The 27,744-nt window shown below is 51.2% G+C and overlaps 2 protein-coding genes and 2 long non-coding RNA genes across 26 annotated transcripts in view; 2 read left to right on the top strand and 2 right to left on the bottom strand.

The window, feature by feature from the left end:
- Positions 1–5,148: 5,148 nt before the first annotated feature.
- Positions 5,149–11,492, top strand: LOC114204196 (leukocyte immunoglobulin-like receptor subfamily A member 6). 4 transcript variants are annotated; one of them, XM_088027884.1, is made up of 8 exons: positions 5,151–5,547; positions 5,770–5,805; positions 5,972–6,256; positions 6,412–6,711; positions 6,938–7,219; positions 7,521–7,820; positions 9,975–10,025; positions 10,169–11,492. In XM_088027884.1, the coding sequence occupies exons 1-8, from the start codon at positions 5,499–5,501 to the stop codon at positions 10,303–10,305; spliced, it is 1,440 nt and encodes a 479-aa protein (XP_087884010.1). In that variant the 5' UTR covers positions 5,151–5,498; the 3' UTR covers positions 10,306–11,492. The 4 variants fall into 4 exon arrangements, with proteins under 4 accessions (XP_087884009.1, XP_087884011.1, XP_087884010.1 ...); XM_088027883.1 differs by lacking the exons at positions 9,975–10,025; positions 10,169–11,492 and adding an exon at positions 8,827–9,447 and having other exon boundaries at positions 5,149–5,547; XM_088027886.1 differs by lacking the exons at positions 9,975–10,025; positions 10,169–11,492 and adding an exon at positions 9,454–9,577.
- Positions 9,038–19,554, bottom strand: LOC114204036 (uncharacterized). Of its 5 annotated transcripts, none has more exons than XR_015769224.1 (5): positions 19,477–19,552; positions 17,697–19,282; positions 13,646–13,834; positions 10,140–13,353; positions 9,038–9,778 (listed from the first exon to the last, which is right to left on the bottom strand). It is a non-coding gene; the product is annotated as an uncharacterized LOC114204036 (long non-coding RNA). The 5 variants fall into 5 exon arrangements; XR_015769227.1 differs by having other exon boundaries at positions 18,721–19,282; XR_015769225.1 differs by lacking the exon at positions 17,697–19,282 and having other exon boundaries at positions 19,477–19,554.
- Positions 19,266–25,660, top strand: LOC148163288 (leukocyte immunoglobulin-like receptor subfamily A member 6). Of its 12 annotated transcripts, none has more exons than XM_088027867.1 (9): positions 19,269–19,392; positions 19,607–19,741; positions 19,897–19,932; positions 20,107–20,391; positions 20,537–20,839; positions 21,067–21,363; positions 21,571–21,873; positions 22,176–22,226; positions 22,994–23,614. In XM_088027867.1, exons 1-9 carry the CDS (start codon positions 19,323–19,325, stop codon positions 23,185–23,187), a joined length of 1,674 nt encoding a protein of 557 aa, XP_087883993.1. In that variant the 5' UTR covers positions 19,269–19,322; the 3' UTR covers positions 23,188–23,614. The 12 variants fall into 12 exon arrangements, with proteins under 12 accessions (XP_087883988.1, XP_087883986.1, XP_087883992.1 ...); XM_088027861.1 differs by lacking the exon at positions 22,994–23,614 and adding exons at positions 24,142–24,192; positions 24,336–25,660 and having other exon boundaries at positions 19,270–19,392; positions 19,897–20,391; positions 21,067–21,375; XM_088027865.1 differs by having other exon boundaries at positions 19,270–19,392; positions 21,067–21,375.
- LOC114204308 (uncharacterized) overlaps positions 23,203–27,744 on the bottom strand; it is a 10,533-nt gene continuing 5,991 nt past the window's right edge. For all 5 annotated transcript variants that reach the window (XR_015769232.1, XR_015769235.1, XR_015769234.1 and 2 more), the window contains one exon: positions 23,203–27,521. This is a non-coding gene — a long non-coding RNA (uncharacterized LOC114204308). The remainder of the gene's footprint in view (positions 27,522–27,744) is intronic.

Below are 27,744 nucleotides of genomic sequence, written 5' to 3'. Positions count from 1 at the left end.
CAGAGTCTACATAGAGTTAATATTTCACCTCTTTCAGAAAAAATAGAAGCCTTACAACTGTATAGGGCCTTTGCCCTCACTCCCTTACGTTGTAGGGGTCGTCTGCATTATATCTACATATATTCAAAGCCCACCAGACCTTAACGGTTTTGCTTTCAACAGCCTTACATATTTTAATGAACGTAAGAGGAGAGACGTATGCTATTACATTTACTTAATTCCCTTTTTTGCTCTTCCCTTTTTCTTGAACTTCCCAGTTTCCCTCTAGAATTAATTCCTTTCTGTCTGAAGACTTACCTTATCATTTCTGGTAGAGCAGAGCTGCTGGCAACAAATTCTCCCCATGTTCCTTCCTCTAAGAATGACTTTATTTTGCTTCCATTCCTGAACAATATATCCAGAAAGATTCTAGGTTGGCTCTCACACTAACATAACATTAAAAAAAAAATCTTCTGGCCAGGATGATTTCTTTTCTTTTTTTTCAAGATTTTTAAAATTTTATTTGAGAGAGAAAGAGCACAAGCACAAGCAGGGGGATCAGCAGCCAGAAGGAGAGGGAGAAGCAGGCTTCCCGCTGAGCAGGGAGCCCGATGTGGGGCTCGATCCCAGGACCCTGGGATCATGACCTGAGCCAAAGGCAGACGCTTAACGACTGAGCAGCCCAGGTGCCCCACTAGGATGATTTCTGATGTGAAATCTGTAATCACCCAAATTGTTTTCCCTCTTTACGTAATGTGGCATTTTCTCTATTTCTTTTTCTTTTTTGGTTTTGACTAGGTTAATTATGACGTAGGTGGGCATGGTTTTTAAAGCTTATCCTATTTTTCATTTGCTGAGCATCTTGGACATGTAAACGTATGACTTTCAACAAATCTGTAAAATGGACATTTATTTCTTCAAACTTTTTTTCTTCACTGATAGCATTCTCCTTTTGCTGGCAGATCAATTATATAAATTGTCTCACAAATCCCTCAATCTGTGTTCATTTTTATTTCTTTTTTTTTAAGATTTTAATTATTCATTTGAGACCCAGAGATAGAGAGAGAGAGAGCCTGAGCGGGGGGGAGAGGCAGAGGGAGAGGGAGAAGCAGGCTTCCCACCGAGCCAGGAGCCCGATATGGGGCTCCATCCCAGGACCCCGGGACCAGGACCTGAGCCGAAGACAGACACTTAACCATCTGAGACACCCAGGCACCCCTATGTTCATTTTTAAAAATCTTTTTTTCTCTACTGCTCAGATTGTAATTTCCCTTGTTCTGTTTTCAAGTTCACTGACTCTTGCCTCTGTCATCTTCATTCTGTCATTAGACACAGGAATTTTTAATTTCAGTTACTGACCTTTTCAGTTCTAAAATTTCCTTTTTTCCCCCTCTTATAATTTCTTTGCTGAGAGACGTCTATTTTTTCCATTTATTTCAAGAGTGTTTGTCTTTATTTCATGAAGCTTGATTATAAAAATGGCTTTGGGGCACCTGGGTGGCCCAGTCGGTTAGGCAAGTGACTCTTGATTTTGGTTCAGGTCATGATCTCAGGGTCATAAGATGGAGCTGCACATTGGGCTCCGAGCTCAGCAGGGAGTCTGCTTGAGATCTCTCTCTCTCTCCTTTTGCCCATCCCCCCAAAATAAATAAATAAATCTTTTAAAAAATGGCTTTAAACTGTTGGTGAACTCAGGGTTGGTGTCTGTTGATTATTTTTTCCTTTGAGTGTTACTGAGACTTTCCTGTTTCTTTGAATATTACATTGGAAGACACTGGGTTCTGATAAAATCTTCTGGGGAATGTGGATTTTTGTTTGTTTGAGCAGGTTGTCAACCTGGGTAGGTACACTTTTTTTTTTTTTAAGATTTTATTTATTTGTCAGAGAGAGCACAAGCAGGGGCAGAGGCAGAGGGAGAAGCAGGCTCCCTGCTGAGCAGGGAGCCCAATACAGGGCTTGATCCCAGAACCCTGGGATCATGGGGCGCCTGGGTGGCTCAGTTGTTTAAGCGACTGCCTTCGGCTCAGGTCATGATCCTGGAGTCCCGGGATCGAGTCCCACACCGGGCTCCCTGCTCAGCAGGGAGTCTGCTTCTTCCTCTGACCCTCTTCCCTCTCATGCTCTCTATCTCTCATTCTCTCTCTCTCAAATAAATAAATAAAATCTTAAAAAAAAACAAAAGAACCCTGGGATCATGATCTGAGCCAAAGGCAGACGCTTAACCAACTGAACCACCCAGGCATCCCACTAGCTGACATTTTGACCTGCTTTCGAGGATGTAGCTCCCAGTAACAGTTCAGCTTTCATAGCCCATGCTGACCATTTCTCTGGTTTCACTTCCAAAAAACCCTTAACAACAATACCTAATTGCTGTCACTTGATCATTCTCTCATTTCTTCCACTAAAATGAAGGACAAATGTGTCTTGGGACTTAGTTATTCTATTCTCCATGTGTCAGATTTTATCTTTTTGGTTTCTATTTTCATGATGTTCAGCTGCATTCTGGGATACTTCCTGAGTTTCATGTTCCAAGTCCCCAGTTTTCTGATCAGTTATCTAATGTCTATTATGGAATAGATCTTTTGAATCCTTTTATTCAATTAATGAGTTTTTATCTATGAAATTTCCTTAGCACCCTTTTTTCCACTAAACTCTTCTTGTATCGTGAATGTCACATCTTCTGTTTGAAGATTTAAAGCATACTTATTTTTAAATCTCTTCCCGATTTTCAATTTATCTCCCTCGTCTTTGTTGGGAATTCCCACAGTGACTGGGTCTGTACTCTGTTTTTCATCGCATAGTTGATCGCATACACTTGGTCATTTTGCCACTGAGCTAACCCTTCACAGAAGTTATCACCCCCATTCTCCTGTATTGTGAAGTCCTAAACAAGTGACTAGCTTGCAATTGCTTCAGACTCACAATGTGTAGGTGTTCCAAACTCAGGGTGCCAGCAATGCATGGAGTATTCAAAATTGAGCTCCACACTACATTGATACCTGCCCATATTGCACTGAATATTTTTCACTCACACCTGGAGAAAGGAGCTGAATTCTGGGTGTGACCTCAGATCGGGGAGTGGAGATAGTGCAGTCCCTGTTCAGACAGGCAGCAGGCTCAGAGCTCCCAACCTTATACCTGGAACCCTGTCTCCTCTGGAGCTTTGCCACCTGTCTCCGTACATACACAGTAAACCAGATCCTGGGGCCCATCTCTGGGACCCATGACCAAGCCCACTCAGTGTTGGTCTCTGCTTATGTCTAGGGAGTCACTCTGCATTTCTGGCACTTTAGTTACTCTAATTTAACTGTGGCCATGTATCTTACAAACCTTTATCTGGCATTTCTGTGTGTTTGGAGTGGATGTTGGCTGTGGCCTTCAATTGACCCTGTGATATGAACTCTGACACTGCGGGCATCTCAGTGCCTACAAGCCACATATGAAACCACCCCGGACCACAGCAATCCTGAGGCACCACAGCAATCCTGACGGGAGAGGCCACTATGTTGTCACTATGAGGAACAGGAGACTCAGAAAGGGGAAGTATCTGCTAAAGAATGACACTAAAGAGTGTTTCAGCTCTAACTTCAATTCGATCTCTGAATTGCCTCCAACCCGTGCTCTTAACCCCGTGCCTGGAGAAGGAATTCACAGTATGGGATGGAGAGCTCTGCCCAGGGGAGGACGGGGCCCTGAGGAGGCAGAAATGAATCAGAGGTTTAGAAGGAGTGATGAAGAGAAAGATGGCGCTGACTTACAGAAACAAGGAAGTCAGTGAAGGGAAGTGTTGGGGGGGCAAAGAAAATCCACAATCCCTGGGCAGGAGGAAGGGCCGTGCTTCCTTCTGAGAAATGACAATCTGTCTTCACAGCACCTCCCACTGCCTGCCTCTCCCTGGGTCATCCTCCTGGGGTGGCCTCACTGGCTCCTCCAGGCACCAGACAGAGGGTGGAACAGCCTCGTGCTCTGGTGCTCATGTCCACTCACCGGATACACACTACCAGGCCCCGAGACCCTCTTAACGTCCAATCCATCACAAGAACTCAAGAAGCCTGTGTGCATCAGCTTGTCAGCCTCCCCACTGCCCCTCCAACTAGGCCTCTCCTCTCCCCGGTTTATTCCTCCACCACCTCCAGAGGATCCTTTTAATCACCAGGCTGGTCTGATCCTGTGGGAGACTCAAAACCCTCCCGCACTCTGCTGCAGAAAGATCTAAGTTGTACCATCTCATCTTCAAGGCTATGACCATCAGACTAGAACTAAACCCACCAGCCCCAGCAAACACAACTTACACTCCAACCCAAACACCTCCCCAAGCAACACAAACTGAGCTATTAACAATTCCATGCCTTCTCTCGGGCTGTCCCCTCAGCCAATCTGAACCTGGTTAACTCCTCTCCAACCTACCATCCTGGCTCGTTCTGCTCAACCGTACATGTGTTTTGTGTGATAGGTTCAGGTAAGACTTAAGTGAGAAAACTACATACACAGCATAATTAGTGATCAACACACCACCCAGGGACCAGACAAATGCTGGGGTTTGACTACTAATTGTATTTCCTATAGCGTTAGTCTTTTCCAGACAGAAATTTGTTCGACTGTCTGCTGGTTAAAATCTTCCCATTGCCTTAAAGTAGAAATCCCAAATGCTTGCATGATGCTCAAAATCCTGTGTGACAAGGCCCTGGCCTCCTGATTGCTCTCAGTTCTGAGAACAGCTCCAATCTTTCTGGTTGAGGATGCCCCCCACTCCTATCTCTGTGCTAAACCCCAGCTCCTGCCTTCCATCACTCCACTGCCCAGAAGGACCCTTCACCACCAGGACCCAGACTGTATGATGTCTACACATTATGATTCTCATGATTCTGTTTTCTTTTTTCTTCCAACTTGGAAGAGTCTTATAAGACTATAATAGAATTGTTTCCCACCTAAATATTTATATTGTCTGTTATCACTAATCACAGCCCCATGCATCCAGGGAAGGAACGAGTCTGCCCCCTCACCAATGAATCTCCAGCGCCTGGTGCCATGACTGGATGTGGTCACTGCTCACTAATCACTGGCTGATTGTCAGTGTGGTGGAAGGAAGGACGAAAATTTGCATTTACAGAAGCTCAGGAAAGGGAAGTGTCACAGCCCAGGTCACACAGCCTCTGTGTGAGTAAGGGGCAGAAGTGGAATTGAAAGTGGGCTGGCTCCCAGACCCTGCCCTACCTCCCCAAGCTTCACGTGCGGGGACCAGTGCTGTCCTCTGGACTTGGGCTTAGTGGGGAGGAGGCGGAGTGAGTGTGGTCTGGGGAGACTCACATCTGCTTTGAACAGTCCCAGGACCTGCTGCTCTCATGCCACCCTTCAGGGAGAGCAGAGCGAGGCCCTGGGGGGGCTCTCCCCCTTCCTGTGAGGCCATCCATCCGGGACACGTGACCAGCAACACGGGGCCTGGGCTGGGTCACACCCTGTGCATCTGTCCGTCCATCACACTCTGAGGACTTTATAAGCTGTCTGCACGGCTGAGGACCATGGGAGGCAGCGCTGGGACCCTGACCCCCACTGCCCTTCTCTACCTTGGTGAGCTTTCTGGAAACGAGGAGGGATGGGGTTGCCCTCCCCCCCAGCCCCCAGGTCCTGGTCCCTGGGAGATCTCAGGACTGTGGAGGATCAGTGGGGGCAGAACTTCTGGGGGAAGGAGTGTGCTCAGCCCCAGATGTGACCCCAGTACCCAGGGGCCCAAACCAGGCCTGGAGCAGCTACGTGTGGGTGGGGGACGCACTCACAGGAACTCTCTTCCAGGGCTGTGTCAGGGCCTGTGGGACCAGGCAGGGACAGGTAAGTCCTGCCCAGACCTCCTGTTTCTGCCCAACAACCCCCTGGGCAGCTGGAGGGTGCAGAGGGTCAGGGCTGATGGTGACCGGTGTGGGAAGGGCCTTGGGGCGACAGGTGGGAAACTGAGGAGAGAAGGGCACCCTTGCAACTCCATCTGATTCCTTTCCAGTGACCCTCCCCAAACCCTCCATCTGGGCTGATCCTGGCCCCATGGTCACCAAGGAGAGCCCTGTGACCATCTGGTGTCAGTCGTCTCTGCAGGCTGATGTCTACTATCTGTATAAAGAGAGTGTCCGTGGATCCTGGCCCATGAAGACCTCACAGGATTCCAGCAACAGGGCCAGTTTCTCCTTTGCATTCATAACCTCACACAATTCAGGGAAATACCAGTGTGCATATCAGAGAGGGAAGAGCTGGTCACAGGAGAGTGACCTCCTGACCCTGGTGGTGACAGGTGAGGGCAGGAGCTGGTCCCCTCCCCCTGGGGGCCCTCCTCCAGGCAGAAGAGAATGGAGTGTGGCCTCAGGGGGACCCCTTGCTCACAGTCCACAGTACATGGGGTACATGAGTTGATGGCCCCTATAACACAGCTCCTTCCTTCTCTCTCAGGAGTGTTTGATGCACCCTCCTTCTCAGCCAACCCAACCCTTGTGGTGGCCTCGGGAGGGAACGTGTCCCTCTCCTGTAGCTCACCGTGGCCACGGGGGTCATTCCATCTGCTGAAGGAGGGGGGAGCTGATGTGCCCCAATACCTGGAATTGACGTTCCGTCGTAAGCGGTACCAGGCAGTCTTCCTTGTGGGCCCTGTAAACACCTCCCATGGGGGGACCTACAGATGCTACATTTCTCCCGAATCGTACCCATATTTGTGGTCACAGCCCAGTAACCCTCTGCACCTTCAGGTCACAGGTGAGGGGGCCCCTGCTTCACCCCAACTACCTCCTGGGCCCAGATGACTGACCTAAGCCATATGCCCAGTGGAGCCCTGGGGCTGATGGGGGGTGGGTGACAAGGTCGTCCTGGGGCCAGACCCACAGGTGGGAGGCCTTGGGAGGGACACATACGAGCCTCACTGCAGGCCCTGGGCCAAAGTTGGGTGTGAGTCCCCTCAGGGCCACTGTCCCCTTCTGTCCAGGTGTCTACAGGGAGCCCTCCCTCTCGGCCCAGCCGGGCTCCCTGGTGCAGTCTGGAGACAGCCTGACCCTCCTGTGTCGCTCAGAGACTGGCTTTGACAGATTCGCTCTGACCAAGGATGAGGAGCTCAGAGCTCCCCAGCATCTAGATGGGCAACCCAGCCCCAACTTCACCCTGGGCCCTGTGAGCCGCTCCCACGGGGGCCAGTACAGATGCTACTGTGGACACAAGCTCTCCTCCACGTGGTCGGCACCCAGTGCCCCTCTGGACGTCCTGATCACAGGTGAGGAGCCCCCTGCCCCACGTCCCGACTCAGGGCCTGGGAACACGGTTGCCCCTGGGTGATGGGGTCCAGGGAAAGGGTCAGGAGCACAGGCTGATAGGGAGACGTGGTCTAGAGACAGGGACTGAGAAAGGGACAGTGAGGGCCATGGAGATAAAGGACGCCCATTCAGAGAGACAAGAGGTGCTGAGAGGGGGTCCCACAGAGAGTCTCTGGAGAGAGGATGGTGGTCCCCAGCTCAGGGTCAAGGGCGTGTGGGGAGGGGTGGCTCTCTACACGTCACGACCTTGCTCTCCCCCAGGAATGTATAAGAAACCGACCCTCTCAGCCCAGCCAGGGCCTTCAGTGTCCTGGGGAGAGAACGTGACTCTGCAGTGTCGCTCTGAGGTCTTGTTTGATAGCTTCTACCTGTCCAAGGAGGGGTCCCTGGCTCCTCCCCAGGTCCTTCATCTGCAGGACACAGCGATACCTTACCAGGTCAAGTTCACCCTGAGTCCTATGACCTCAGACCACGAGGGGACCTACAGGTGCTACAGCTCACACAGCAACTCTCCCTACCTGTTGTCACAGCCCAGTGACCCCCTGGAGCTCCTGGTCTCAGGTGAGGAGCCCAGCCCTGTCCCATTTTTGTCCTCATGGTCAGCTCAGGGACCTGTTCTCAGGGGATCGGAGTGAGGGGGCTCACAGAAGGTCATCTTCTGTGGCATGGCTTGTGTCTGGGGTAACCACGGGGCCCTGGGGGCTCTGAGCCTGGGCTAGGTGGCAGGTGGTGTGGTCATGGCAGAGGGAGAGGGTGGCGCCCAGTGGGGGGAGGAGCACCCTGAAGTTGGGAGCATGTAGCCCCTGCCCCTCACCTGCAAGAAGGTGGCCCCATCCCTGTGCGGGGCGGGGGAGTAGGCACAACCAGGAGGCGTCTGAGTTCACCTTCACAGAAGGTAAGGGGGCCCAGCCTGAGAGCATCTGGGGAGTCAGGGCAAGAACAAGCCTTGGAAGTCACACCCCCACGATCAGACCCCAGCTCTGCTACTTCCCAGCTGTGGGCTCTTGGACAAGTCATGTCCCTCTCGGTGACCCAGGCTCACTGTCTGCACAACAGGCCTCCCACCACCTCCCTCAGGGCCGCTGTGAGGTTTCGGTGAAAGCCTCAGCATGGCCCTTCTTGGATCTCTGGAGAGGCAGAGCCCTCCCTCCTGCCCTCACCCATATACACACTCCAGGCCCACACACGCCCCTGTGGGGGGTCAGGCCTGTGCAGTCGGGGAGACGGGTCTGGGCTTGGGTTTGGTGGACAGGTCTCCACTCAGGTATTCTGCCTGGAGGGTAAGGGGGCAGCAAGAAAAAAACCTCAAATCCTACAAGGGAACCCACAGCCCTGGTTCCAGCCCCAGCCCTGCCGCCCCCACGCTGGGCGACCTGAGACACGTGCATGACTTCTCTGTGCCTCAGTTTCCTGTCTGTGGAGTGGGCGGGATGGGCGGCAATCCCCTGCTGCGTGATCACTGACAGGGTCAGAGGTGAATGCACAGAGCCCAGCAGGTGCCTGGCACACAGCAGGTGCTCAGTTAAATGGCATCACTGGCTCCTTCATGGTGTGGCTCCTGCCCCAGGTCCCCACTGGTACCTGTACATCCTCATCGGGGTCTCGGTGGCCTTCGTCCTGCTGCTCGGCCTCCTCGGCCTCCCCCTGGTCCGACACCGGCCTGAGTCCAGACCCTCCTGTCCCTTGCCCACCCCCACGCGCCACAGACTTGAGTGCCCTCCTGTTGAGGGACAGACAGACTGTACCTCTCTCTCTCTCTAGACAGAACACCATAGATATCAGTACATATACAGCTGCTTATGTATTTATATTATATCTGCTATTTTACAAATAACATGGTTATAAAAATCCATACCTATAATCTATGAGCGTAACACACATTTACATCCATATCCATGTATATGTATCTGCAGCCATTGGTCCTCATGCCCGTCATCTTCATCCCATAGCTTTTCACATGTTTGTAACTGGTCTCCCTGTCTAGATCCACACAGCAAGCAAGGAATAATGGTGTTCATATGACCCAATGACTGAACATCTTTAGGAGAGACATATCAATTTGGTTGATGTAGATGTGATACAGATCGATCAATCGATCGATCTATCATCTATCTCTCTATGAGTGTAGCACCGTAGGTATTTCTAACTATATGAAGAATGAATTAATGAACACATCCAAGAATGAATACTCTAGGTACAGATTAAAATGCAGAAACTGAAGAATGGGAGCCGGATGACATGGAGCTAAGGGGACCCTGCGCCAGACTTTGGCCCTTCTGTGCTCCTGACCGTCAGGAGCCCCTGACACCAGCCCCTCGTCCATGGACGCTGGGTCCTCAGCTACTGAATACATGAGAACTCTCATCTGCAGGGACATGAGCACAGGAGGTTTGTGTCCCAGACTGAACACAAAACATACAAGGACATGATGATTTCTGTGTTGGGAGGCCATTTTTCTCTGCAATCCTGAGCGCCTGGGGCATGGCTGGAATCTATCCAGAATGACTCAGAAGCAAAGTCTGAAATCAAGGAAAATAAGGAGGCTGAAGGAATCCAGCGAGGAGAGCAGAGCAAATTCTCCTAGTAGAGAGAGGGGCTAGGTCAGGAACTGTACAAAAAGTGCTAGGGACAGGTTGAGGGACATAGAACACAGAGCAGAGGGCTGGCCGGACAGGGGTCTCCAGCTCCTTCCATCTGCTTCCATCATCCCTGCAGGAACAGCTGACACCCTGAGCCCACCCCAAAACAATTCAGACCCCAGCAGTGGTAAGTAGAAGAATGTCTCAGTGATGGGGCTGGGGTGGAGGGGGTGTCCTGTCAGGGGGAGGCGGGTGTCCTGGGTGCACATCCAGGATCTGGGTGATTTGGGTCCACACTGACCTCTGCAACCTCTCTGTCCTCATTCTTAGCCTCAGATCGCAGGGATTACACGGTGGAGAATCTCATCCGCATGGGCGTGGCTGCCTTGATCCTGCTGGTCCTCGGGATTCTGCTACTAGAGGCTCAGCACACCCAGACAAGGACCCCAGATGCAGCCAGGAGCTAAACACAAGGGGGGGAAACACACCATTCCCTGTGGCAGACCTTTGGACAACAATCTGATGTGCCCAAGGGGATCCGGATGAAAGCCTACAGCTCATGCTAGCTGATCTGTGTGCTGAGAACATCCAGGGGGAAACATGATTTAGATGCCAGGAAATGTCTGGGCTGTTCTCAGTCCAGGACTCGTCCCCCATGAACTGTGGTGCTTTCCCTCCTGCCATTGTTGGACATCCTTGACTGCCCCCTGTCTTTCCTCATCCCTGTGGTGTGAGGGTTCGACCCACACAGCGGAGTTGCGTTCATACCTTCTTAGAGCAGCAGCTCTGGTCCACCTTCGTGGGATACATTTCCCTTTACTTTCCATTTCCTCTTTCCCTGAGGTGCACTATAGACCACCATCTCTTCAGCCCAAAACACAAAATCTGTTTTCATAAGTAAATAGATGGGTGAAAATCAGGTCCGCTTTGGAACACATGAATCCAAAACCTTTCCCTAAACCCTCTCTGGACTCATAGAGGTCTTCTATCCTCATGAGATGACACCTGGTAGAGTTTTCCAGAAATACCATCAGTTTGAGGGAGCTCAGGGGTGTTTGAAGTGAAGCCTGGTGGTGAACTACTACACTGACTCCAAGATATAAATGTGGTTTTTTTTTTAATGTTGTGACTCGTGGCATTTGCCCATTTCTTTGGTGTAAACACTCCCGTCATGAACAACATCAAGGAGACGCACGAATGCACCGTGTGCCCAGTCACGGGGTCATGGATACAGCATCTTTCACAAGTGAGTGTGATCTAGCTGCAGGCGCACCTCGCTGGTGACCCGCCGTGCACATGTGCTTCCTTTTATTTTAAAGTTCCTGGGATTTACCACCTCGATGTAATGCCACAGTTTCAGGGAAATTGTGACGCCCAAATCCTTCTGCATGCACAGGAGAGGCAAGAGAACACAAGGGCAAAATCCAATGTTGGAGAAAACATTGTGCACTTAGACGGCCAGTACATTACATTACAAACAATTGGAGGAGAAGATCAGAATCCCATGGTGAAAGGAAGGGACACAGCTCTGGCCTATAACTCCACACCCTAGAGGAAAGTGTGTGCGTATGCACGGTGACACCTGCAGGAGAATATTGACAAGGCTGTTGCTCTCTGTAGACAAAACCATACAAATTAAATTACAATTAAGGAATGTTTGTGTTACGTGTATGTAATGGAATATCTTATGGCCAAACGAAGCACAAATTAAAATACCAAGCAATCGCATAAATCACATTGGAACTCAACTAAAAAAAAAAGAAGGGAAATTTTAAGAACCACGTGTGTAGAGTTATTCCATTTTATACATAAGTTCAAAAAAGAAGCATATATTATTTAAGGAGGCGAAGTTATGTTTAAGCCTATAAATAAAGGAAGGGAAAGAATCCCACGGCATCTCTAAGGTGGTAAACAACACGGTGACGTGGAAGGTTTTGTTCAGGATGGAAACCACCATCTGGAGCACTGGTGGTGTTCTCCATGATGCTAGTCTGTCGACTCGGGGTCCACGTGTTGTTCCTGGTAAAGAACAGGTTTCTCTCTGTAACCTGCTCCTATTCTGCAGACACCTTAGTGAGATGGGGCTGAAGTGGGATGGAACAGCCATAGTGTACACTCTATCCTGAGCATCATCCAACGTCACCTCGGATCTGACACAGCACCTACGCACATGATGGCACTGAGGTGCCTCAAACAGGATCACTATCTACCTGCGGAGACTCACCTGAGTCTGATCAGACAATGAGCCACGTCCCAGGAAAGAAGCTGGCTCTCTGAACAGCCACTTCAGTGTCATGGGCTGTGTGGTTAGGAATTAAAAACTGGTTCCAATGAGTCAGGACCTGTCATTCCCGGTAAGCCGAACCAAGTTGGAGATCATCGGTGCGGGCCTGGGGCCACTACGGAGACTGGGCATGGTCATCTCTGATTTGGGTTGTCCACTTCGACGATCTGGGGCATGATGGCAGGAACTCTTATTCTGTCATCCAGCTGTCTGTCTATATGTCTGCTGTTTGAACTCTCACATCTCCCGTTTTTCAGAGGATGTACTTTCATCTTCCCTTTCCCTTCATATTTCATAAATTAAACAAAGATCGCATGTCTTACTCCTTTGCTTCCATATTTTTGACCATGTTCCTTAAAAGGAAAACTGGGGTCTTCTCTCAGCAGCTCTTGTCTGAAAACACTAACAGAAAGCATAATTTCCCAATAGCCTAAGATCTAAATCACAGGGCAGAGCCACACACTGTCTGCCACACTGTCCCCAGAGAGGGTGTTCTCACACCCATGATGGACTGTCCTGCTCTGCTTTGGAAAATCCTCCGTGGATCTCCAATTCTTTCTCACGAGATGGTCCTTGCTGCTGAGTCACGCATTCAAGGCTCTGTAGAGTGAGCCTGGCTAACCTGTCCAGACTTATCTCCATCTGAACCTTGCCCCTGCTCTGATCATCAGTTCATTATTCCCAAAATGTGGGCGTAAGATAGTAAGTACATGTTGCTCATGCATCAGGGGTGAGCTGATGCCGGGGAATCCTGCTGAAGTGTCTCAGTCTCGTTCAGATGTCTGCTTCGATAGCTTCCAGAAAGCGTGCCCACTATCTTTGATTGACAATCTGGGGGTGACTAGGCTCTGCATCGTGGATCTCTAACCCCTCCAACGTCTATTTCTGGAATACTGTCAACGAGATGGAGAAGCACAAACCAGGAGGAGAACACGCATGATGCGTCTTGTTGCCAACATGCAGTTGAGGAAATGCCCCTCCCGGTTTACTTTACTTATCAGATGATATCACAAGGTGGACATCAGAGCGGGGACTTGGGCTCCACCACATGGACGGGCACTGAAAATACTCACTTCCAAAAGCTGCAGTACAGGAAGGGAAAGCACTAAGTCTCCAGTGGGGAAGATGCAGGAAAGCTTGAACAGCCACATGAATACCAGATGAGGTGTATTTCACAGCAAACAATCGTATCACAGAAAAAGAGGGACAGTGCCTGATAAAGGGGTTTCCTCTGTAAGAAAACATGACAATTCTCAATGTGCAAACCACCACGCAAATGACAAAAATGGCTTCAACAGACAGGGGGTTAGGGGGCTGATTCAAAGGGTAACATATGTGAGTCTTGATCTTGGGGTCCTGAGCTCAAGCCCCATGTTGGGTGAGGAGCCTACTTGAATAAAATGTGTGTGTGTGTGTGTGTGTGTGTGTGTGTGTGTGTGTGTGTGTGTTTAATTTCTTGAATAGGGAAGAAATGGGGAACTCCACAACCAGGAGGAGACTTCAACACTCTTGATTGTACTTACACTTTACATGCGAATTGGGGTGCCACCATCCTGAGTGGGAGATGATCTGCAGACTCCTTGCTCTCCTGGCCCATTTTCCATATGCATCACTGTCCTCAAGCAGGAGCTCTGGGGAGGACCCCTCTCCTCTGAACCCCATAGCATCTTCACGGTTTGAGTGGAGAGCTATACCCAGCATCGACATCTGCTCTGAGGGGGCAGAATGAACAAGATGGTGTGTCCTGAGATGTTGGAGCCAGAGGTCCTGCTACCCGTGGGAAGGGGCAGGTCAGCCAGGGGAACTGCTCTGACACTGAAAAGCTGCCCAGCAGGGCCAGGAAGAGGATCCCACCATCCTCCCCGTGGGGGCAGAGGAATACTGCACAACCTCAGCCCACTCCCTCCCACACCCCTTGTTCACTGCTTCTCTGAGGAGGATGCTGTTGGGGTCTCCAGGCAGGCAGCCTGGCTGGAGAGGAGAGAAGCTTGCCCTCCACCCCTGTCTCTTACACCTCACAGCCAACCAGCCAGCAGAAACCACTCAGCCTCCTTCACCCCTGTCCTGTCCACCCCACAGCCTACCCTGCAGCCCACACCTAGACACAGCTGGTCCGCGCAGCCACATTCACCACCTTCCCGGGGATCTGTGCTCCAGGGCCACCTGCTTCTCCAGGTCACCCCGCACACACCCATCTCTGCAACTTCCCTTCAGCATCTGCCCCTTCCCTTCCCAGAGTCCACCCCTGGTCCTCGCCATCCCCGGGGTCAACTGCTTGCTCTTCCAGCTGAACCCAGGGCCGTTCCCAGCGAGTCCAGATGTGTCGCTCCCACCCCAGCTGCCATTCTGCCTCCCTCCACCCAGACTGGGGCAGTTTCCTGTGACACACCCACAGTCCCGCACATGCACGTGCACACACACTCACACAATCATGCTGGGCCCGTAGACCCTTCCCCAATTTCCCAGATCAGCGCTCTGGAAACTCTTCCTCTCCAGCTCCTGTGAAAGTAGAGGCAACGGTAATGTCTGCATCCCTGCTCTCCTGTGGAAGCATGTTTATGAATCAGGAGGGGGGTGTGAACTTCATGTGATCAATCCATATACATCATTTGGAAGACCAGCTGACACTCAAGGTTTGCTTTCAATTATTGTGTTCATTTTATTTTATTTAAATTATGTCAGTCACCATACAGTACATCTTCAGTTTTTGATGGAGTTCTCAAAGTCAACACCAAAAAAAAAAACAAATAATCAAGTCAAAAAGTGGGCAGAAGACATGAACAGACACTTCTCCAAAGAAGACATACAAATGGCTAACAGATACATGAAAAAATGCTCATCATCATTAGCCATCAGGGAAATTCAAATCAAAACCACATTGAAATACCACCTTACACCAGTTAGAATGGCAAAAATTGGCAAGGCAAAAAACAACAAATGTTGGAGAGGTTGTGGAGAAAAAGGAACCCTCTTACACTGTTGATGGGAATGCAAGTTGGTACGGCCACTTCAGAAAACAGTGTGGAGGTTCCTCAAAAAAATAAAAAATAGAGCGACCCTAGGACCCAGCAATTGCACTCCTGGGTATTTACCCCAAAGATACAGATGTAGTGAAATAAAGGAGCACATGCACCCCAATGTTCATAGCAGCAATGTCCGCAATAGCCAAAATGTGGAAATAGCCGAGATGCCCTTCAACAGACGAATGGATGAAGAAGATGTGGTCCATGTATGCAATGGAATATTACTCAGCCATCAGGAAGGATGAATACCCAACTTTTACATCCACATGCATGGGACTGGAGGAGATGATGCTCAGTGAAATAAGTCAAGCAGAGAAAGTCAATGATCATATGGTTTCACTTATTTCTGGAACATCAGGAATAGCACGGAGGACATTAGGGGAAGGAAAGGAAAAAGAAAGGGGAAATCGGAGGGGGAGACGAATCGTGAGAGACCATGGACTCCTAGAAACAAAGTGAGGGTTGTAGAGGGGTGGGAGGGTGGGGGGATGGGTTAGCCCAATGATGGGTATTAAGGAGGGCACGTATTGTGTTTATTTTAATTGATGACTTACTTAATTTCATTTAAAGTCTCCTTTCCATTTGGGTAACAGCTAGTATGACCTTCATAGAACTTTCTGACTACGACAGTCCTTTGCTTAAATATTCCATAAACCCTGGAAGAGGTGGCCATTTCCTCTTCTGTGAAGACACCAAAGCAAAGCTACAAGAAACACCAACAATCAGGGAAATACAACACTACCAAAGGAAAAGTCACATCTGCATTAGCTGACCGTGAAAACAATGGAGACGACAATTCCAAAATAATTTTCTCAAAGAACCTCGGTGAACTCATCTTCCACCAGGGGCCAGGAACACAAACGACAAAGGACAGTCTCTTCGATAAATGGTGTTGGGAAAACGAAACGTCCACATGCAGAAGATTGAGATTGGACCCTTACCTCACACCATATCACAAAAATCAACGCACGTGGACTGAAGACGGAAACGTAAGACCTGAGACCGTAAAACTACTGAAAGAAGACATACGGGGAAAGCTTCTTGACATCAATGTGGGCAATGATTTTTTGAATATGATCCCAAAAACATGGGCAACAAAGGCAAAAGTAGACAAGTGGGAGTGTCAAACCGAACACCTTCTGCTTGGCCAAGGAATCATCAACAGGGTGAAAAGGCAACTTACAGAATGGGAGAAAATCCTTGCAAACCACGCATCTCATAGGGGATACTTTTCAAATCTATAAGAAGCTCACACAACTCAGTGCAATAAGACTGCTCATACTAATAATAACCCAAATGAAAATGGGGAGAGGACCTGAACAGGCATTTCTCAGAAGAAGACATCCAGAGGGCTGGTATGTGTATGAAATGGTGCTCAGCATCACTCAGCTTCAGGGAAATACAAATCAAAACCTCAGTGAGACACCAGCTCCCACCTGATACAAGAGCTCTTCTCCAAACAACAAGGTGTAACAAGCCTTGGCAACAGTGTGGAGAAAATGGACCCTTTGTGCACGACTGCTGGGGATGTAAATTGGGGCAGCCACTGTGGAAGATCAGAATGGAGTTTCCTTAAACAGTTAGAAAGAAAGCAACCCTGGGATCCACAGGATCCAGCAATCCCACTCCTGAGTCTATGTCCACAGTAGATGAAATCGGGATCTCAAAGAGACATCTGCACCCCCATGTTCATTGCAACATTAACCACAACAGCCAAGATATGAGAACAACCTAAATGTCTGTCTCCAGATGAATGGATAAAGAAAATAGGGTATTTATCTGAAAGGAGTACTACTCCACCTTGAAAAAGGAAATCCTGTCATTTGCGACAACCTGGGTGAACCCGGAGGACGTTTACGGGAAGTGACATACGCAAGACACAGCAGGGCAAGTACAGGGCGATCTCACTGATGTGTGAAATCCCAAACAGCAAACTCCTAGACACCCAGTGGAGTATTAGTTTCCGGGGCCGGGCAAAGGGGGGCATGGGGAGATGTTGGTCAAGGGGTATCAAGTCTCAGTCATGCAGACGAGTAAGTTCTGGAGATCTACTGCACAGCAATGTGACTGGAGCTGACTGGAACCTATCGTATGCTGCAAATTGGCTTAGAGGGTAGGTCTTCAGTGTTCCTACCACACGCAAACATGCACACACACATACACACACACATACACAAATGCTCCCTGCATGAGGTGCTGGGTACATTAATTAGCTTGACTGTGGTGATCACTCCACAAACATACATATATCAAAACATCCAGTTATGTACCTGAAATATGTCCAATTTCTGTTTGTCATTTATACCTCAATAAGGTGGAAACAATATTGTTTCATTTAATTACACCAAGCACTTTGGAAGTCATGTCATTTTTCGTTTTAGATCATTGCACACCGATTTAATGTGTGTGTTTACATTTTTCTGAACGGGTGTGCATTACCGTCTCCCTTGAGGTAGGACTAGATTCTACTCACAGGTCACCTGGACTGTGACTGTTCCTATATATGTGTGTATATGTGCTGTGTCTGTCTCTGATATTTTCCAACACTTACATTTTTGCCATTTGTCCTTCATGCTGCACATCACCTTCTCGATCCTGGGTTCCTGTTCACACCTGGGTTCCTTTTCGTTCTTTTTTCTTTTATTTTAAGATTTTATTTATGTATATGAGAGAGAAAGAGAGTGGGGCAGGAGCTGAGAGAGAGGGACAAACAGACTCCGGGCTACGCACAGAGCTTGATGTCAGGCTTGACCCAGGGCTCGATCCCACGACCCCTGAGATCATGACCTGAGCCGAAATCGAAATCGAGAGTCAGAACCTTAGGGACTGAGACACACAGGTGCCCCCTGGGTTCCTGTTCTAACTGAACTATAACACTTGGCATCTGCTCGCTGAGAGTGAAAATAGTCGACTACCTGAAAACGTGCAGTTCTGCAAATGCCTTCTCTCCCATTCTCTCTCTACAGCAAGTTGCAGGGAAACCCTTTTCATTTCCTTGTGTGAGTGTATGACTCCAGTCCTGGGAGAGGCAGCTACATCTGGTGGTTAAGGGACCCAACCCCTAAGCCCTTCTTGTCTCTCCTGAGGATGCAGCCCGACCTTCTCTTGGAGCCCTGACCCCTCTGCAATGAGAGGACCGTGGGGAAGCCCTCTGTGTCCACACTGGTGGAAACGTCCTCCCGATGAGCCCTCCGAGGTCCCAGGCACCAGTGGAGACTCAGCTTAGTTCTCTGTTCCCTGCTGGGGTTCCACCTGCATCTGGAAATTTCATTTCCCGTTTCCTTGCGTGTGTCTGTGGCTGCATATTTCAGACGTACTGTGAGTGGCAGTCCTGGTATTCTGAGCAGACAAGGTTTCCAGTGGGCACACGAACCAGCCACCTGACTGCACAGTCGGGCCCCAGGACACCGTCAGCGCAACAGGACCCTCAGCCCATGCTCGTCCTCGCTGGTCTGGAAACTCACAGCTCCCCATCCCTCCCGTGACCTCGACACCCAATCCCCACAATCACTCGGGGGGTGAGTTCAGGACGACATGCAGCAGATGGGAACTGAGGCTCAGAGCAAGGACATTACCTCCCAAGGTCATGCTGGCAGAGGATGAGCCAGGAATAGTTCAATGAAGATCCACTTTCCTTCAAAATCAGAGCTCTAGGGCGCCTGGGTGGCTCAGTTGGTTAAGCAACTGCCTTCGGCTCAGGTCATGATCCTGGAGACCCGGGATCGACTCCCACATCGGGCTCCCTCCTCACGATGCTTCTCCCTCCGACCCTCCTCCCATCATGTACTCTCTCTCTCTCATTCTCACTCTCTCAAAATAAATAAATAAATCTTTAAAAAAAAAACAAACAAAATCAGAGCTCTAGCCCAAATAAATATCCCCTGACGCTTGCACACAGGACCCCCCAGGGTGGGGAGAACGGCTGTGTCCCAGGAACAAGGGGCACCGAGGAGCCAGGAGGGACTCGCAGCGATATTCCCAAGAAGGGGGAGGTGGACAACGCCAGAGCAAAATAGGGAAGTTCATGGAGGTTGTGATAGAAAGAGAACCTACACTGCAGGACCATGAGAAGCGTTGTGTTTCCTTCCTCATTTGCCTGTATTTCTCCTCGGGGCTCATTGCCACCGTGACCTCGACCTGAGCCAAGCAGAAATGTCACACAAGTGTCTCTGCTGAGATGAGCTCCCCAGCACAGCAGGAACCCACGTCCCCTGCAGCATCTCTGGGATCTGGGGACTCCGTCCACGGTGAGGACCCCAGGGATGTGCTGAGGTTGAAAGAGACCCCGTGGGGGAGGCTCTGGAGGGAAGGACATGCCCTGGTCGCCTCACCTGGATGGGGCATCTCAGGAAGCCTCGGGGTCCACTTGCTGCACCATCATGGACACCAGAGACAGGCTAGGCCCTGGGGAGGGGCTGTTCCCCTTCCTGTGGGGCTGCTGACGTGACAACCACATGACAGACAGGACCAGCCTCCGCATGACCACACCCTGTGTGTCTGCCCGTCCTGTGGGCACCGAGGTCCCTCCCTATGCACTGCTAGAGCCAGAGACGGGAGACGCCATGACCCCCGCCCTCACGGCCCTGCTCTGTCTCGGTGAGATCTGAGGAGGGGAGGGGATGCCCTCTTCTGGGAGGGACCCGCCCCACAGCCAGGCCCTGGGCTGTCGGAGACCCCAGACTCAGGAGGCTCACGGGAGGAGGGGTTCTCTAAGGATTCGGGGCAAACCTCTCACAGGAACTCTCTTCCAGGGCTGAGTGTGGGCCCCAGGACCCGAGTGCAGGCAGGTGAGTCTGTCCCCAGGGGTCTCAGTCCCACCTCCTCACTGGGGGTCACCCACCAGGCAGAGGGGATGGAGAACAGCAGTTCTGGGCTGACGGAGGGGGACGTCTGGGGGTTTGGGGCACAGCTGGGACCTGGGGGTGGGGAAGGCCTTGTTCCTACGCTCTGTTTCCTTCCAGGGACCCTCCCCAAACCCACCATCTGGGCTGAGCCAGGTTCTGTGATCCCCCGGGGGACATCTGTGAACATCTGGTGTCAGGGGAGCCTGGAGGCCCAGAAGTACCGCCTATATAAAGAGGGAAACTCAGTGTACTGGGACAGACGGAAGACACTGGAGGCCGGGAACAAGGCCAAGTTCTCCATGAGACACATAACAGATGATTTACCAGGACGATATCTCTGTTCTTATCACAGTCCCACTGGCTGGTCAGAGCCCAGTGACCCCCTGGAGCTGGTGGTGACAGGTGCAAGCCCACTCAGGCTCCCAGCCCCAGGTTCTGCCCTCAGGAAGGGGGTCTGCTCTCAGGTGTCTCCCTCTCACAGCCCAGCCCTGGGAATGATGTGGGGGATCTGAGCCCCATTTAACACCGTCCCCTTCTCCTCCCCTAGGATTGCACGGCAAACCCAGCCTCATAGCCACGCCCAGCCCTGTTGTGACCTCAGGAGGGAACGTGACCCTCCAGTGTGTCTCGTGGGTGGGATTCCACAGGTTCATCCTGATGAAGGAAGGAGAACGCCAGACCTCCTGGACTCAGGACTCCCAGCGAGCCCCCGGGGGGTGGTTCCAGGCCCTGTTCCCTGTGGGCCCTGTGATCCCCAGCCTCAGGTGGACGTTCAGATGCTATGGTTGTTACAGCAACACCCCCCAGATATGGTCGTACCCCAGTGACCCCCTGGAGCTGGTGGTCTCAGGTGAGGGAGTCTGATTGTTGCCCCATCCATGTTTTGAGGCACCAGACAGGTTATGGGGGCTCTGCTCCCAGGGGAGCCCCAGACGAGAGGGTGGAATGGGGGACAACAGGGGCTCACAGGTCAGAGACACTGAGGGTGATGGACCGTGAGGCCCGGGGGTCAGGACGGGAGAAGGGAGGTTTGGGGAGAATAATCAGCCCCTGCAATCCACGGCTGGTCTCTCCCAGGTGTGTCGGGCAAGCCCTCCCTCCTGAGCCAGCAGGGCCCTGTCGTGACCTCTGGACAGAGCCTGACCCTCCAGTGTCGCTCTGATGTTGGCTACGACAGATTCGCTCTGTCCAAGGAGGGAGCAGGTGACCCTCCCCGGCGCCTTGGCCGGCAGCCCCACGCTGGGCTCTCTGGGGCGAACTTCGACCTGGACCCTGTGAGACCCTCCCACGGCGGCCGGTACACATGCTATGGTGGACAGAACCTCTCCTCCGAGTGGTCAGCCCCCAGTGACCCCCTGGACATCCTGGTCGCAGGTGACGCCACAGGTCAGTCAGGACCCCAGACCCTGCACAGCTCCTGCCAGGGGGGCCCCAGGCGGTGGTGGTGGGACCAGAGGTGTGGGGTCCCCAGGGAGGGAGAGAGACAGACAGAGACAGAGAAGGGAGAGACCCAGAGGACACAGACAGACTCAGTGCAGAACGAGGGCTGGACAGCCCCTCACCCGCCCTTCCTCTCTCTAGGACAGCTCCCCTACAAACCCTCCCTCTCAGTACAGCCAGGACCCACGGTGACCTCAGGAGAGAATGTGACCCTGCTGTGTCAGTCATGGAGCTCTGTGGACACTTTCCTTCTGTCCAAGGAGGGGGCAGCCGATCCCCCGCTGCGTCTTAGATCAAAGCACCGAGCTGGGCAGCAGCAGGCTGAATTCTCCATGAGTCCTGTGACCTCAGCCCATGGGGGAACCTACAGGTGCTACGGCTCAGTGAGCACCTCCCCCTACGTGTTGTCACAGCCCAGTGACCCCCTGGAGCTCCTGGTCAACGGTGAGGGGCCCCTGACCCTGTCCCCTCTGTGTCCCAACATTGTCTTCAGGACCCTGTGCCCAGGAGGGCTCTGGTCTAGGACGGGAGTGAGGGGCTCCGAGGGAGCGTCGGCAGAGGGGTCCCCAGCTCACAGTGCAGGGGGAGACAGGGCCCTCCCACCCCTGCCTCGTCCTTCGCCCCCATCACCAGAAGTCTCCAGGCGGAGGGGGACCTTGGGGGCCACAGGGCACATGAGGGAGAAGAGTGTGGGCAGAGACGGTCTCTAGGGGAAGCTCCAGCCCCCCTCTGGTCTTTTTCCCCAGGATCCTCTACAGACCCTGGCCCCTCACCCACAGGGCCCAGCTCGACAGCTGGTGAGTCACAGGGGCCGCTGTCCAGGGGCTTTTCTTCCAGTCCCTCAGACATGCCAGGGGGACAACGGGGCTCCAGGGGCTCTGAGGGTGAGCGAGGCTCTCAGTGGTGGGAGGGCCCATGGGGAGCAGGGGCTGAGTTACACCCTCGGTTCAGCGTCCTCTGCAGGCGTTGGCCTGGACGTGCCCCTCGCCTGTGTGGGCCTCAGTTTCCCCAAGTAAAGGAGAGAGTCGTGGCCTAGAGTAGAGTTCCCCTCCGTTCTGACCAGGGCTCTGATCGTGGGAGAGGACTCACGGGGAAGCCCCCAGGTCATGACCTATGGGGGGGCTGTCCTTCCGCAACTGTGACAGTGACATTGTAGGAGGAGGGGAGGGAGGGCAATGGCCGGGGCGTTCAGGTGATAGGGGATCTGGAAGGACCCTCAGCTCCAGAAGAAGATGCTGGGACAGGCCGTGCCCCAGGTGAGGAGCCCAGAGCCTCGAGCTGGTGTCCCCACAGGGGACAGAATGAGGAGAGCACGGGGAACCCACAGCCCTGGTTCCAGCCCCAGCCCTGCCGCCCCCACGCTGGGCGACCTGAGACACGTGCATGACCCCTCTGTGCCTCAGTTTCCTGTCTGTGGAGTGGGCAGGATGGGCGGCAATCCCCTGCTGCGTGATCACTGACAGGGTCAGAGGTGAATGCACAGAGCCCAGCAGGTGCCTGGCACACAGCAGGTGCTGAGTTAAATGGCATCACTGGCTCCTTCATGGTGTGGCTCCTGCCCCAGGTCCCCACTGGTACCTGTACGTCCTCATCGGGGTCTCAGTGGCCTTCGTCCTGCTGCTCGGCCTCCTCGGCCTCCTCCTGGTCCGACACCGGCCTGAGTCCAGACCCTCCTGTCCCCTGCCCACCCCCACGCGCCACAGACTCGAGTGCCCTCCTGTTCAGGGACAGACAGACTGTACCTCTCTCTCTCTCTAGACAGAACACCATAGATATCAGTACATATACAGCTGCTTATGTATTTATATTATATCTGCTATTTTACAAATAACATGGTTATAAAAATCCATACCTATAATCTATGACCGTAAAACACATTTACATCCATATCCTTGTATATGTATCTGCAGCCATTGGTCCTCATGCCCATCATCTTCATCCCATAGCTTTTCACATGTTTGTAACTGGTCTCCCTGTCTAGATCCACACAGCAAGCAAGGAATAATGGTGTTCATATGACCCAATGACTGAACATCTTTAGGAGAGACATATCAATTTGGTTGATGTAGATGTGATACAGATCGATCGATCGATCTATCTATCATCTATCTCTCTATGAGTCTAGCACCGTAGGTATTTCTAACTATATGAAGAATGAATTAATGAACACATCCAAAAATGAATACTCTAGGTACAGATTAAAATGCAGAAACTGAAGAATGGGAGCCGGATGACATGGAGCTAAGGGGACCCTGCGCCAGACTTTGGCCCTTCTGTGCTCCTGACCGTCAGGAGCCCCTGACACCAGCCCCTCGTCCATGGACGCTGGGTCCTCAGCTACTGAATAAGTGGGAACTCTCATCTGCAGGGACATGAGCACAGGAGGTTTGTGTCCCAGACTGGACAGAAAACATACAAGGACATGATGATTTCTGTGTTGGGAGGCCATTTTTCTCTGCAACCCTGAGCGCCTGGGGCATGGCTAGAATCTATCCAGAATGACTCAGAAGCAAAGTCTGAAATGAAGGAAAACAAGGAGGCTGAAGGAATCCAGCGAGGAGAGCAGAGCAAACTCTCCTAGTAGAGAGAGGGGCTAGGTCAGGAACTGTACAAAAAGTGCTAGGGACAGGTTGAGGGACATAGAACACAGAGCTGAGGGCTGGCCGGACAGGGGTCTCCAGCTCCTTCTATCTGCTTCCATCTTCCCTGCAGGAACAGCTGACACCCTGAGCCCACCCCAAAACAATTCAGACCCCAGCAGTGGTAAGTAGAAGAATGTCTCAGTGATGGGGCTGGGGTGGAGGGGGTGTCCTCTCAGGGGGAGGCGGGTGTGCTGGGTGCACATCCAGGATCTGGGTGATTTGGGTCCACACTGACCTCTGCAACCTCTCTGTCCTCATTCTCAGCCTCAGATCGCAGGGATTACACGGTGGAGAATCTCATCCGCATGGGCGTGGCTGCCTTGATCCTGCTGGTCCTCGGGATTCTGCTACTAGAGGCTCAGCACACCCAGACAAGGACCCCAGATGCAGCCAGGAGCTAAACACAAGGGGGAGCAAACACACCATTCCCTGTGGCAGACCTTTGGACATCAATCTGATGTGCCCAAGGGGATCCGGAAGAAAGCCTACAGCTCATGCTAGCTGATCTGTGTGCTGAGAACATCCAGGGGGAAACATGGTTTAGATGCCAGGAAATGTCTGGGCTGTTCTCAGTCGAGGACTCGTCCCCCATGAACTGTGGTGCTTTCCCTCCTGCCATTGTTGGACATCCTTGACTGCCCCCCTGTCTTTCCTCATCCCTGTGGTGTGAGGGTTCGTCCCACACAGCGGAGTTGCGTTCATACCTTCTTAGAGCAGCAGCTCTGGTCCACCTTCGTGCGATACATTTCCCTTTACTTTCCATTTCCTCTTTCCCTGAGGTGCACTATGGACCACCATCTCTTCAGCCCAAAACACAAAATCTGTTTTCATAAGTAAATAGATGGGTGAAAATCAGGTCCGCTTTGGAACACATGAAGCCAAAACCTTTCCCTAAACCCTCTCTGGACTCATAGAGGTTTTCTATCCTCATGAGATGACACCTGCTAGAGTTTTCCAGAAATACCATCAGTTTGAGGGAGCTCAGGGGTGTTTGAAGTGAAGCCTGGTGGTGAACTACTACACTGACTCCAGGATATAAATGTGGTTTTTTTTTAATGTTGTGACTCGTGGCATTTGCCCATTTCTTTGGTGTAAACACTCCCGTCATGAACAACATCAAGGAGCCGCACGAATGCACCGTGTGCCCAGTCACGGGGTCATGGATACAGCATCTTTCACAAGTGAGTGTGATCTAGCTGCAGGCGCACCTCACTGGTGACCCGCCGTGCACATGTGCTTCCTTTTATTTTAAAGTTCCTGGGATTTACCACCTCGATGTAATGCCACAGTTTCAGGGAAATTGTGATGCCCAAATCCTCCTGCATGCACAGGAGAGGCAAGAGAACACAAGGGCAAAATCCAATGTTGGAGAAAACATTGTGCACTTAGACGGCCAGTACATTACATTACAAACAATTGGAGGAGAAGATCAGAATCCCATGGTGAAAGGAAGGGACACAGCTCTGGCCTATAACTCCACACCCTAGAGGAAAGTGTGTGTGTATGCACGGTGACACCTGCAGGAGAATATTGACAAGGCTGTTGCTCTCTGTAGACAAAACCATACAAATAAAATTACAATTAAGGAATGTTTGTGTTACGTGTATGTAATGGAATATCTTATGGCCAAACGAAGCACAAATTAAAATACCAAGCAATCGCATAAATCACATTGGAACTCAACTAAAAAAAAAGAAGGGAAATTTTAAGAACCATGTGTGTGGAGTTATTCCATTTTATACATAAGTTCAAAAAAGAAGCATATATTATTTAAGGAGGCGAAGTTATGTTTAAGCCTATAAATAAAGGAAGGGAAAGAATCCCACGGCATCTCTAAGGTGGTAAACAACACGGTGACGTGGAAGGTTTTGTTCAGGATGGAAACCAACATCTGGAGCACTGGTGGTGTTCTCCATGATGCTAGTCTGTCGACTCGGGGTCCACGTGTTGTTCCTGGTAAAGAACAGGTTTCTCTCTGTAACCTGCTCCTATTCTACAGACACCTTAGTGAGATGGGGGCTGAAGTGGGATGGAACAGCCATAGTGTACACTCTATCCTGAGCATCAACCAACGTCACCTCGGATCTGACACAGCACCTACGCACATGATGGCACTGAGGTGCCTCAAACAGGATCACTATCTACCTGCGGAGACTCACCTGAGTCTGATCAGACAATGAGCCACGTCCCAGGAAAGAAGCTGGCTCTCTGAACAGCCACTTCAGTGTCATGGGCTGTGTGGTTAGGAATTAAAAACTGGTTCCAATGAGTCAGGACCTGTCATTCCCGGTAAGCCGAACCAAGTTGGAGATCATCGGTGCGGGCCTGGGGCCACTACGGAGACTGGGCATGGTCATCTCTGATTTGGGTTGTCCACTTCGACGATCTGGGGCATGATGGCAGGAACTCTTATTCTGTCATCCAGCTGTCTGTCTATATGTCTGCTGTTTGAACTCTCACATCTCCCGTTTTTCAGAGGATGTACTTTCATCTTCCCTTTCCCTTCATATTTCATAAATTAAACAAAGATCGCATGTCTTACTCCTTTGCTTCCATATTTTTGACCATGTTCCTTAAAAGGAAAACTGGGGTCTTCTCTCAGCAGCTCTTGTCTGAAAACACTAACAGAAAGCATAATTTCCCAATAGCCTAAGATCTAAATCACAGGGCAGAGCCACACACTGTCTGCCACACTGTCCCCAGAGAGGGTGTTCTCACACCCATGATGGACTGTCCTGCTCTGCTTTGGAAAATCCTCCGTGGATCTCCAATTCTTTCTCACGAGATGGTCCTTGCTGCTGAGTCACGCATTCAAGGCTCTGTAGAGTGAGCCTGGCTAACCTGTCCAGACTTATCTCCATCTGAACCTTGCCCCTGCTCTGATCATCAGTTCATTATTCCCAAAATGTGGGCGTAAGATAGTAAGTACATGTTGCTCATGCATCAGGGGTGAGCTGATGCCGGGGAATCCTGCTGAAGTGTCTCAGTCTCGTTCAGATGTCTGCTTCGATAGCTTCCAGAAAGCGTGCCCACTATCTTTGATTGACAATCTGGGGGTGACTAGGCTCTGCATCGTGGATCTCTAACCACTCCAACGTCTATTTCTGGAATACTGTCAACGAGATGGAGAAGCACAAACCAGGAGGAGAACACGCATGATGCGTCTTGTTGCCAACATGCAGTTGAGGAAATGCCCCTCCCGGTTTACTTTACTTATCAGATGCTATCACAAGGTGGACATCAGAGCGGGGACTTGGGCTCCACCACATGGACGGGCACTGAAAATACTCACTTCCAAAAGCTGCAGTACAGGAAGGGAAAGCACTAAGTCTCCAGTGGGGAAGATGCAGGAAAGCTTGAACAGCCACATGAATACCAGATGAGATATATTTCACAGCAAACAATCGTATCACAGAAAAAGAGGGACAGTGCCTGATAAAGGGGTTTCCTCTGTAAGAAAACATGACAATTCTCAATGTGCAAACCACCACGCAAATGACAAAAATGGCTTCAACAGACAGGGGGTTAGGGGGCTGATTCAAAGGGTAACATATGTGAGTCTTGATCTTGGGGTCCTGAGCTCAAGCCCCATGTTGGGTGAGGAGCCTACTTGAATAAAATGTGTGTGTGTGTGTGTGTGTGTGTGTGTGTGTGTGTGTGTGTGTTTAATTTC

Source organism: Eumetopias jubatus, unplaced genomic scaffold, assembly GCF_037043125.1.
Source record: "Eumetopias jubatus isolate StellerSeaLion01/CBP00866 unplaced genomic scaffold, mEumJub1_p1.0 scaffold_10, whole genome shotgun sequence".
Classification (NCBI taxonomy): Eukaryota; Metazoa; Chordata; class Mammalia; order Carnivora; family Otariidae; genus Eumetopias; species Eumetopias jubatus.
This window is presented reverse-complemented; position numbering and strand designations above follow the sequence as displayed.